Here is a 12578-nt window from a genome sequence, read left to right as displayed (position 1 = left end):
GAAGTGTAAGCTGAATAAACCCTTTCCTCCCCAACTTGCTTCTTGGTCATGATGTTTGTGCAGGAATAGAAACCCTGACTAAGACATGTATATATAGGTGTATATACATTTGAGGACACCAGAAGCCCACATCAGGAGTCTTCCTTCCTCTATTGTTCCCTACAATGCTGCTGCTGCTGCTGCTGCTGCTGCTGTTGTCAAGACAGTTCTCTCACTGAGCCTAAGCCTACCAACTCAACAGTGGACTAGCAAGATGCAGAGATCCACATATTTGCCTCACCTCCACTCTACCCCCATCCCCAAGCTGGAATTACAGTTATCTGAAAACATGCTTTACTTTTTATACAGGTGCTGGGAAACTAAATTCTGGTCCTCTTGCTTGCACTAAATCCCCAGCCTCCACTAAAGAGTTTCTTAGCAGAGTATCTGCAGTTTTAGGACTACAGCATCAGGCACCCATGAAGCTACAGTGCATGAGCATGTATCCCAGAGACAAGTTCAAATTTGCAAATCACTGGATAAGATTTTGCTGTGGTCAGTGTTATTTAACCCTGCAATAATATCAAGTAGCCATGCCGTCCTGAGAAAAGTTACTATAGATCTTCTAAAGTACCTTTTAAAAAAGATTTATTTATTTTATATATGTAAGTATACTATCACTGTCTTCGGACATGCCAGATGAGAGCATCAGATCCCATTACAGATGGTTGTGAGCCACCATGTGGTTGCTGGGAACTGAACTCAGGACCTCTGAAAGGGCAGTCAGTGGTCTTAACCACTCAGCCATCTCTCCAACCCTAAATAGACTCAAAAATAGAAAGACTGGCTTCCTAACAGAATCATGAGAAGTGGAAAAATGATTGAGTATCAGTGTATTCTTTAGACATTCTATACATTTGTCGTCGTCTTACATTCCACAAGGCCTGGCCACAGCCAAACCTTAATCCCTCCCACAGGCTTCACAGCGCTCCACTGGGAAAGTCAGCACCAATGAGCAGCATTTCATACAAACTCATGTGTGCTATGAGAAAGTATTTTATGGTAAAAATTATGTTGAATTTAAGAAAAAACCTATAACTTTATTCATATATTTCACCATTTATCCTTTATCCACTGATATAGCACCACACAATCTCATGACTTAAGATGTCAAGTTGAATAAAGATCTTTTTCCCCCGATGCATGCTGCACACGAAGGTAGCATATTGGAGGGCACGCAGTCCTTCCTACCAACATATTTCCACCATCAGTCTACATCTGGCATGGTTTTGTCGTTTATGCAAAACAGAAACAGAAAATATGTACATGTATAAATCTTCTAGAGAAATAAAAGATAATGTAATAAAAAAGACTGCTACTTGGAAAACATTTCTGATGTGATCTACTCAAAAGTTAGAAATTCTAACCCTGGCTTTGCTTGTTCCTAATCTTAATTTTAAAAAACTCTGTGCTAGAAAGCCTTGCAGGAGCAAAATAGTCTTTCTCTTCCGTGTCTTCAACAGGCTGCACATGAACCTCTCTACAAGAAGCCAGAGCCTCTCTATCACAAAATGACCTTCTGTTGACAGGAGAATAAGGCACAGAAAGACGTTATGTCAGTAACAGGACAATAAGACGCTGCCCTGTAAACCGAGCAGCAGTACAGCCTGCTGGCCTGACCCACACAGCAGTCTCTACAGGAACCTCATTTCTTGTTTGCTCTCAACATCTTTCTCCTCAGTGAGGGGTATCAACAAGTCCCAGTAGAAAACACTGGACTCTTGTGTGTGTATAACGAACTTAATTTATTTAACCTTATTATACTTATTATACTGAAACACAATGATATCAAATACTACTTCCATTTTAATTGTTGCATAGAAGTTTAACTGGATTGATTATGTGGATTCCTTCATGAGTTTAAAAGAGACCTAGAATAGAACACAACATGCATGCTGATAATTTATAGAGACATATGGGAGAACACAGCACACAGACAGTCCCTCAGATGCCATCCTACTGATATGTCCTGCCTCTTTACTACATCGAGCGCTTAGATTAACTTTTTAGCAAAGCATGAAAGAAAAATAAAACGAACACATTTGCCAATCATGACAAAATAATAGTCATAAAATTCCACATGCAACAAGCCCTTCCTAAGAAACCCATGAGAAAAACAGAACACAAGCACAGAGCAAAATAAACACGTGGCAAATAAAAAGCAGGATTTAATTCTGTCACATCCTCTGAGAAAGCTTCAGAATGGGAACCAGTCTTGCCACCAGCTCACCAATATCTCACCATTTCCCAATTTTTTGTTTGTTTGTTTTGTTTTTTTGTTTTTCGAGACAGGGTTTCTCTGTGTAGCCCTGGCTGTCCTGGAACTCACTCTGTAGACCAGGCTGGCCTCAAACTCTGAAATCCACCTGCCTCTGCTTCCCAAGTGCTGGGATTAAAGGCGTGCACTACCACGCCCCGACATTTCCCAAATATTTGAAGCCTCCATCACTATCAAATTCAATTTCTCTTGTCTGCTTTACAATGGAGTGTCCATGAAAAGAAAGAAGAAAACCCTCACTTCTAGAGACACCTGCTTTATACGAAATAAACGGCAATGATTGCCACCTGGACAACTGTGCCGGGTGGCACCACTCAGCTGCAAGGAAGCCCCAGGTGCTGAGAGAGGGCACATCATGGCAGGAGCTGAGCGACTGCATCTCTTTTTATTTTCAGACAAAAGTGAACTGTCAGTATTAGAGTCTGAATGGTAACAAACATTAGGAACTTCAACAGATACAAAAAGGACTGAAAATTAGTTTCCTTTGTGAGCCTTATTAGTTTCTATGTGATAAATCTTTACAAAGGAATTTGGAAATTTTCTCTATTTTTTTCCCTTCAAATTAGACTTGAGAGGCAATCAGAACTATTTTATTTAAATAATTAAAAACATTAATAATCCACCCAAATCGAATTATGTTGTGAAATCATAGTTATCCTCAAAGGTGTAAGAGATACAGGGAATAAGAGATCTCCCTTACACAAACACTACCTTTCAAAGAGTGAAGCTGTAAAATATTGTCAAAGAACAGGGCTACAGTTCAGCCAAGCACTTTCAGAGAATGGTTACCAAACCAAACAAAAACTGACTACAATTCTATACATAAATTTCACTTCTTTAAATTCTTCTTCATAAATAATACACAAGACATTCATAAATAATGGCAATTTTCCCAGAATATAACCATGACTGTCTGCTACGTAAACATACAGCTTTTGAAAAGCACTTTAGAAACAGAAGCTAATACCTAGCACTACACACACACTAATAGAATACTGTTAACATGAAAATTAAAATCACATTTTAAATGTCCCAACAAGCTGAGGCAGGTGAACTTTCAAATCATTTAGGCCAGCCTGGGCTACATGGTAATTTCTAGGCCAGCATAGGCTATTATAGTATGGGATAGATTTTTGTCTCAAAAATGTTTTTCTATAGTAATTAAAAAATTTTCTACATAAACATAGAAAGTACTGGAAACTCCTAGGTTGCCTACTGATGTCAAAGGTGGCCTGTACCATTTAATTGCCAGCCTGCTGTGATATCAAAGGGGAAATGCTATTTTAAAATGGACTCCTCTGAAAGTGCATTTATCTAAAGACTTTGGAAAGTCCTTTACTGAAGAATAAAGAATTAGTGCAAACTGTGGTATATCAAAAGCAAAAACCTTAACTAGGTACAAATGTTGTAACCCCAAACTAATTTTTGAAAATTGTAAGAAATTTACATTTTAAAAGAAGCTGTAAAGATTTCATGTTCATCCAACATATATGTATTGCCTTACAACTGAAAGTACTATAAACATACTTATTTAGCATAATGTTTTGTTTTAGACCAGTAAATAAAAACATTCCCTAGTTGAATGTGAAGTATCATGGAAAACAGCAAGCACTGCAGAAACAAAGCAGCTCTTATAAACAACATGGAAGAAGTTGTCAAATCTATATTCATTTTGCTGCCTTAATTTGAGGTTTCATTAAGATCTTAATGGAAAAAACATGCACCCTGGTAATGTAACATATTTAAAAGGAGGACCTTTCAGTCTAGTGTAAGTGACTAAAAACGAGTTTCCTGTGGGCTAACGACGGCATCAAACAAACCACAGAGCCGTCCTCTGAAGGACGGGCAGGGATTTAAAAGTCGACCGTATTTCATAGATCCCCTTCTTTAATCTGGCTCTTTTAATCTTGTTTCAACCTCAAATCATTTCTGGTTGACAAGTGCTTTTGCTTAAATGTGAGGAACACATAAGCTGTTGGGGGATGGACTTTTCCTAGTTAACATGCATTTGTTACTCCATCTTTAGTTGCATGTCGAAACTTCAATCTTTATTAACATGCTAAAACTCTGCTTTGTACTCAGAGTGTGGAATTTATCCTCAAATGGAATTTAATTCCACATTTACTACACAAAGACATTTAATACTATTTTGGATGTGGCATTTAAAATGACCTATTCACTCTGAGCCAACAAAATCCATGTATCTTACTTAGTTTTGAGAAGAAATCTGGCTTATAAAAAGCAAGATCAACTTTCAAAGGATCTGTCTCTGTTTACTCTGAATTTGTTAAGAATAGTTTTGTTGACGTTCTTCCAATTATGATGCTGAACAAAAGGTGAATATTTGATGGAAATTCATTTTTCTATTAACTAGCCCTACGTGATCATGAGAGCTGCCATTCCCAGAGTACAGGAACGCTGAATGCATTCTGTGAAACAACAGTCACTGTAAAAGACTGGTTGGTTGTAGAAACAGAATCTCACTACACGCCTCAAGCTGGACTTGAACTCGCTGTCTTACCACCTCAGCTTCCTCCTGGATGCTGCAATCACATGCATGCAGCACATGCCTACATAAAACATGGTTCAAAATACAAAGGCACAGTGAAGACAACCAGACAAAAGTTCACATACCTTACATTTCTACAAATTTACTCTGGCCTCATATGTTCTTAAAAAATAAAGATAGGTGGACATGCTGGCACATGCCTTAGGTCACAGCACTCAGGAAGCTGAGGCAGGAGGACTCTGGTTTATGTAGGAGTTCTAGCAAGGCAGGACTACATGATGAAACCCTGTCTAGAGGGAAAGCCCGTGATCTGCTTTTCAGACAGTGTCTACCCCAAGCACTGAAGTTCTCAGGGCAGTTATTATCTAGTGAGTGGCTACTATGAACACTGTCATTATGGACAGCAATGCATTTATACATTACATTTTATTACATATATTTATAAAAAAAACAGGAAACAGAAAGTTCTAAGTATCTGAGATCACAGCGCTCATAAACGTGTAAGCTGACATGGAAGGGCGAGACAGCTCTTTTCTAGAACCCAGACTCAAAATTAGTAAAGCATTTGATATCAGATTTTAAACCCATCCTAATTGGTATCTTCAAATGAAACTATGAAATATACTCTGTCTTTTCTAGAGTTATCATGCTTTACGCTGACAACAGAACGGCATGGAAAGATCTGTATCAAAATATGTTGACTTTGCATTTTCTTAAATACCTAATCTATTCAAACAGAGTTCAACAGTCTTTGTGACCAAATAAAATACACTGCAGCTTTGCCCTCAATACAGTTGCATTTAAAAACAAACTTCCTACCAGTCTCAACCAGTGCATGTAAGGAACTTCCTATTAAACTCTCAACCTGGGGCCAGACGTGCCGTATAACTCACCAGCATGGTGAGAGAATTCTTCTGCCTTCTTTCAAAGCAAAGCAAAGCAAATCTAATTTTTGTTTTGATTCAAGTAAGACCAAAGAAACTGCTTTTTAAAGATTTAAATATGTCTATTTGTCTGGAAACTCAGTGCATCTATCTGTGATCAGGTCATGCAACTGGAAACAAACTATAGAACAGTTATTCTTTGAGAGTACAGCAAATGAATTAGGCATGCGGGACTGAACGGGACTCACCATGGAGCCTTTATGGAAAAACACCCCGCTCCAAAGAGATAAGGCCTTGGTGGAAAAGGGGGGAAAATGCACAAAAAATTAGAGGAAAACTCATTCAACATTAGTAAATACATGTATATTGTACTGTTATAGAGTATGATAAAAATAACGCAAATTAATATTCATTTGCAATTCTGCCACATATACTGTGATAGAACCAATATATATAGATATATGAGGTACAGAAACAAGGCCCTTAGTTTCCATACAAATGTAGATTTGATTTTTTTCTATTTCTCCCCCTTTTCTGGAGCACCCCCGTTGCACTTCCAGTTTAAAATGAAGTTCATGGCTGAGCCCTTAGACCTGAAGTACACATTAATTAGAGGGATGATCAGAGGGAGAATAATACATACTATATGCCACACAAAGTATCCAGTGTCAGCTGAAGACAACTGCACCATGACATGACAATGTGTACCCAGCGGCTGTCTCTCAGCCACACAGTTGTCATGCTGCTTATCAGCAGTGAGCTGAGCTGCTTGCTATTCTGTGGGTCACTAGCAAAAACAATGGAATGATTTCTAATTCTCGTCACATTCCAGAAAACGAGTACAAGAGTACAGCCTCCTCTACCTGACTGCAAGTGGCGATGATAGACAACATGTTTAGGGATACAAAGTCAGAATTCAATGATACACGTATTTCTGCTTAAAATTCCCAGTTACTTAAGACATGCTATGCACAAATAAACCTTGGTGATTTAATTATATTCATAAAAATTTTTTCCTATGGAATCTGACAATTGAAAGACAAGAAATTGAAGAGGAACACATATTCATAAGCCATGGTTATTTCCTTTTCCAAAACTAGAGACTGGAATATTAAGAAGAAACATAATCCTGCTAATTAGCATTAATTTCCAAACAAACAGAATACATTCCAGAACAAATCAAAGGTTGAGCAAAATGTTCTCATAACAGTGAGCATGATTCTGGGATTCAAAATGCAACAGATACAAAGATAGACAGAAACGTGGGCAGTTACTGGAGGGAGGGAGAGAGACAGGAGCATGAACCATGCATGACAATAGGAAAAAGGTAGGGGGAGGTGGGGGGAGAGGGAGAGAGAGGGAGGGGCACACTAACCTGCCCACACTGAGCAAGATTTAAAGGGTTAGTTACAGACACCTGATGCCTTTAATCCTAGCACTCAAGAGGCAGAGGCAAGGGGAACTCTGTGAGACCTCATCTACAAAGTTACATAGAAAAAACAAAAATAGAAACAAAAAACAAAAACAAACAGACAAAGGTGTAGTTAACTGTCCACCGAAGCAGGAAGATCAACAGTGTGGCCTTGCACTGATTTCCTCAGTGACCCACAGAACATTATCTTTTAGCTGCATTAAAATATCACTGTAGGCCAGGCGTGGTGGCTCACTCCTTTAATCCCAGCACTTGGGAGGCAGAGGCAGAGGCAGAGGCAGGCTTATTTATGAGTTCGAGGCCAGCCTGGTCTACAAAGTGAGTTCCAAGACAGCCGGGGCTATGCAGAGAAACCCTGTCTCGGGAAAAAAAAAAAAAAAAAAAAAAAAAAAAAAAAAAAAAAAAATCACTGTAAGTATCAACATACTGCTGATCTAAATATTGACGAGGCACACTGAATACTCGAATATTCACAGATATACTGCAAAGAAAAGAATTTGAAACTTTGTTTTGAAATTATCCACTCATTCCTCTATACCTCAAGACTTCTTCAAGTGTCAAACAAAAAACAAAACAAAAACAAAAACAATCAAAAATGGAACAAAAACTATCTGTTCCTAACATTTAGAGTTTTAAGTTTCCTGATTTATAAAACAGAAACATACTTCATCCCAAAAAGTGATGAGTAAACTTTAAAACACACTGACCGACCGACCGACCCCCTTGATAATTTCCCAGGAAGTTACACCATGTTCCTAGCTAGCGTCTCCAGTCATATACTCGCCCACCAGGCACAGTGACACCGAGTGAGCAGACCCTTGGTCAGTATCAGCACAGTGTGGCCTGGCTGCTTTAGTTGAAAGATATCCTGGCCAACAGCTCCACAGAAAGGATGATGCTGGGCTGGGGACAGGGCGAGGACCTATTCTGGCATGTAGACCTAGCATGCATCTGACTCTCATTTGCCCACTCCTTGCCCAGTCTGGCAAACTGGACCTCTGCCACACACATGTGAAAGATCTCCCAACTCCACAGGCGCAGAGACTCACATCACTGCTGACTGAGGGTAGTGCCAGCTGCTCTTTTGAAATGCTGCTGCTTAATCTTTCTTCAAGAGCAAAAGAATGAAAAAATGAAGTCACAAAGTCCGGGTCCATGATGCAGCTGTCTTCACCTGTGACTGTCCTCACACACCCGCCTCTGAAAGCCACAGCTGTGGTTCCCACTGGAGTGCAGGAAGGGAGGAGATCACAGAGTGAACTAGTGGGAGTGTTGGGTGGAATAAAGAAAGTCACAAGTCAGCTCAGAGTACTAGAGACAGCTCTGAAGAATCTGCAGTCACTATCAGTTTTTCAGCCTTAACAATCCGATCACAGAAAACAGGCTCCATGTCAATAACATGTTCCCATGGGTCTGGATTCCAACCGACAAACCGAAAGCAAAAATAACTATTCAATGAATGAAAAACCCAGCAGTGGTTATTAGAGAAATATAATCCTTTAGAGACTAATATAAAATTACCTATTAATTCTAAGGGAATTTTCAGAGAATCTCACAAACGGTAATGAAAAGTACTTTAAAGAGAGGCTGGAGGGGTTGTTCAGTGGTTAGAGAACTACTGTTCTTCCTGGGGACTTGGATTCAGTTCACAGCACTCACAGCGGCTCCCAGCTGCCTGTAACTCCAGTTCCAACAGATCTCATTTGAACATAATCCTCTATAATCTGGTTTCAGTGGTAAAAGGTAACTATTAAGATTTGATCAGTAATCAACAGGCTCTAGTGGAGTCCTTGAGAGAGTGGCTTTCTATGATTCCTCGGCTGTTTTCAAGTTTGTGATCCTTCTGCCTCAGCTTCCTGAGTTCTGAGACTATAGAGTGTACTACCAGCCTACCCAAGCCTGTCTGTCCCGCTTCAGAGCTAAAGCAGAAACTGGAATTTACAAGATGAATCTATACACATACTCCATCGTGCTATTCTTTAGCTGATCAAGTTCTGTAATCAACTGAAAAAGCAGGGCTCACAATGATGTGATGATCAGCACACAGAGATGAAGGGTAAACAGAAGGGGAAGGCTAGAAAACACTAGTATGACACTTCAGTGACATGATACTTAAAGCGTCTACTGCCTCTGTGTACCTTCTCTTAAGCAAATGATGTGACCAAATATTTCCTCTCCCAGTCCTGCAAATTAGCCCCAACATTTAATTTGTTCATTAATGGAATTTTAATTTCTTCCTAGCAGACAGGTCTATGGCATTGGTGGTTTTCAATCTGTAGATCTGTAGGACAAACTGAAGCCGAACCAGACAGCTGACTAATTTGAGACATATTTGGCATGCCAATTTAAATTACAAACTCAAGATGTAAAAGATTTTCATTAGAAAAAGATAGATAATGTTGAAGTTCTTCCATATGCAACAGAAGAGAGACTGGCATAGCATAAATAATGTCAAACTTCTGTCGACTGCTATGCCTGCTGACTTTCAATATGGTATATAGTAGACGTCTTTCAAATAAGGAATCCCCAGATTTACAGCAAAATGCAATAAACTATCGTATGGTTTAAGTACTCTACTTATTTGGCGCAAAAACTAGAAACTGAAACTATGGTAAATACATTACACATGTAGACAAAGCACACACACTCAAATGAACACACACTCTATTATCTTATATCTGGAACCAAACACACAGAGTTTAATTAAGCAACCTAATGGCTACAGAAGAAAAAGACAGAGGTGGCGAAATTTCCATAGCTATGATATCCAGGAGACTTCTGTCCACTCTTCCATCCTTACTTCTCTGAACTTGGCCTGTAAGGTTCCAGGCTCAGATGCAAAGGTCAAGGGGAACTGAATTGAACTGAATCAAAATAAGGAATGGACTTTTTCATTTACTAGATGAAAATGACATTTACTGTGAAAAGAAGAATTAATGATAAACCTGCCTTACAAATATCAACTTGAAATGTTCATATAAATGCTATTAAGTGCTTCAATGTATGTGAGAACCACACACCTGTTTACTAAGTGTGGCTCACCAGTCAGGTTTACACAAGGCAATGAGATCAAGAGCCTACATCCACACACTGGCATTCTTGTCATATGAGAAAACTTGCTTAGGACACCGATAATAAGCCCAAGTGCAACACCAGAAGCCAAAGCTACCCAATACTCACTGTTTTACAAGGACATGGCCCTAGGTTTCCAGACACTCACAGAGCAATGAGTACAATGGGGGGTGGGGGGCGCAGAACTGAATCATTAAGAATAAGTCATACTTCTAGTCACTTCCAACAGGGTCCAGCCAGCTACGAGTAAGGAATAACTTCTCTATGAATCTTTATGCCTTCGTCCAAAACTGTTCAACCTCATTCTAGCATCTTCTGTTCTCCTCCTGTGACCACAGGATTTCCATATATCATGTTAGACATAAAGAAAATACGTCTTAATTATTATTCAGCACTTAGATTTTTCTCATTTGATACAACTGAAACAAATGACTGTGAAATGCTGCTCATATATTCTACCGCAAAAAAACTAACCTCCAAACAACAATCCCTAATGCTGGTTCATTTAATGGAGAACCATTCTTCCTTCCTTCCTTCCCTCCCTCCCTCCCTCCCTCCCTCCCTCCCATTCTCCTTCTCATCCTTCCTTCCTTCCTTCCCTGTGGTGCACAGAACTGAACACAGAGACTCATACATGCAAGGAAAATACCATTCCACTGAGCTCAAGGTTTTCTTCTTTATTGAGCTCTATAAAAACCCGGTGATGTGGTGAGGGGCTTTCCAGGCCTCCTGTATTAGACCAACAGAAAATGGACCCTGTTTACATGAGTGATCTCTGAAGCCAAATAATTCCTTGCACTGCTTTTGCCTTCATCCAAGCTCAGCCTCAGAGCTAAGCAGCAGCTGTTGCCATCAGAGGCTGTCCTTCCTCCAAGAGATGCTGTGAGGTATTCAACAGGAAGGTGTAAATACAGCTGTCTTCTGCCATTTGTAGTTATACTGGCCTCATGTGTGCTGAGGAGTGAGACAGATGGTCCCCAAAACTGCACAGGCTTTCAGGGACATGGATTTGCAAAAATAAAAGGGCAGATGTTAAGTGTGGTAAAGACCTATTTTGTACCCTGAAGAGTTAAGCTGAGGTTTGTACATCAACTCGGATGTCTGAACTCTTGAGTCCTAGGCACTCTTCATAATTCTGCACAAAATTCTAATACTTTGTGGCTATCTTATGCCTTCACACAAAATACCAACACAAGACAAATGGCAGGTGCTCCAGGAAACAACAATAACATTACCAGGAGTATCTGAAAGTCACAGCATTTACAGGGCTGCAATAGGTGAGCTCTGAGTGGTCTTTGTAAATCATCTATGGGAAGGAAAGGCACGGGTAATTCAGCATTTTAGGAATGAAGAAAATTGGAAAATAAAAACTCTGCTTGCTTATTACAGTGGTTACCTTCATGAGAAAAATCAAATTTCCCAGTAAATAAAACAAAATGGAGTAGAAATAATTAAGGGTAAATAGCCAGCTGCAATGTTGAGTGTTAGTCACAGTTAGGAAAATGTTTCAAAAGAATAAATAAATCCGTCTGTACACGCTAGCGAGTATAAAATCTAAGGGATGAAACTGTATCTGGCATTGACTTCAAAACAGCCTGTGACAAACTGAGCATTGCATTCTCAAGTCTTCTGTTCATTGGGGGGGCTGCGATGGGACTGAGGCCTCACACATGCTAGGCAAGACAACCAGGCTCTGTGAATCTGACCTTGGCTAGCTTTGAACCTGAGATCCTCTGCTGGGATTAAGATTACAAGTCTGCACCACCAAGCCCAGACAGAAAATATATTCTTATGAATCAAACATTAATCTTGACAAGGCAAAATTTACATTTTAATAAATTCCTTTAAGACAAAAATTAAAAATCACATTCAGAAAACTATCCACAAATAGGTGGCTAGCATGCAGTATAAGAATAAGAAAAGTGACAAGAGCACGTTCTGAGTGTAGTCAACAAACATTTCAGACATTGGCACATAAAGGAGCTACAATGGAAGCTGGATGGATGGCTCAGCATCTAGAGCATGCGACCACCAGTTTGGATCCTAGGACCCAAGTCAGACACTGTAACTCCAGCTCAGGGGATCGGATTCCACCTGCACCCATGCACACCCACACTCCCCGCAACACACAGACACACAGACACACAGAGTATTAATAAAAAGTAGTTGTGATGATGGCGACCGTTTGTAATGTCAGAACTCAGTACTAGGGTGCAGAATCCCAAGCTCAAGGCCAGTTTCAGACAGTTAACAAGACATTGTGAACAAAAATTAGATGGATAGATAGGAAGGAAGGAAGGAAGGAAGGAAGGAAGGAAGGAAGGAAGGAAGGAAGGAAGGAAGAAGGGAGGGAGGGAGGGAGGG

The 12578-nt window shown here is 39.8% G+C and overlaps 1 protein-coding gene across 8 annotated transcripts in view; it reads right to left on the bottom strand.

The window, feature by feature from the left end:
- The window catches only part of Bcas3 (BCAS3 microtubule associated cell migration factor), a 470064-nt gene that overhangs the window by 276622 nt on the left and 180864 nt on the right, over positions 1-12578 (bottom strand). For 4 of the 8 annotated variants that reach the window (XM_021178141.2, XM_021178140.2, XM_021178145.2 and 1 more), the window contains exon 18: positions 5959-6003. The exons of the other annotated variants lie outside the window; for them this stretch is intronic. In XM_021178141.2, coding sequence (XP_021033800.1) covers positions 5959-6003 — 45 coding nt within the window. The remainder of the gene's footprint in view (positions 1-5958; positions 6004-12578) is intronic. 8 annotated transcript variants of the gene reach the window in all.

This window comes from Mus caroli, chromosome 11 (genome assembly GCF_900094665.2).
Source record: "Mus caroli chromosome 11, CAROLI_EIJ_v1.1, whole genome shotgun sequence".
NCBI classification, from domain to species: domain Eukaryota; kingdom Metazoa; phylum Chordata; class Mammalia; order Rodentia; family Muridae; genus Mus; species Mus caroli.
This window is presented reverse-complemented; position numbering and strand designations above follow the sequence as displayed.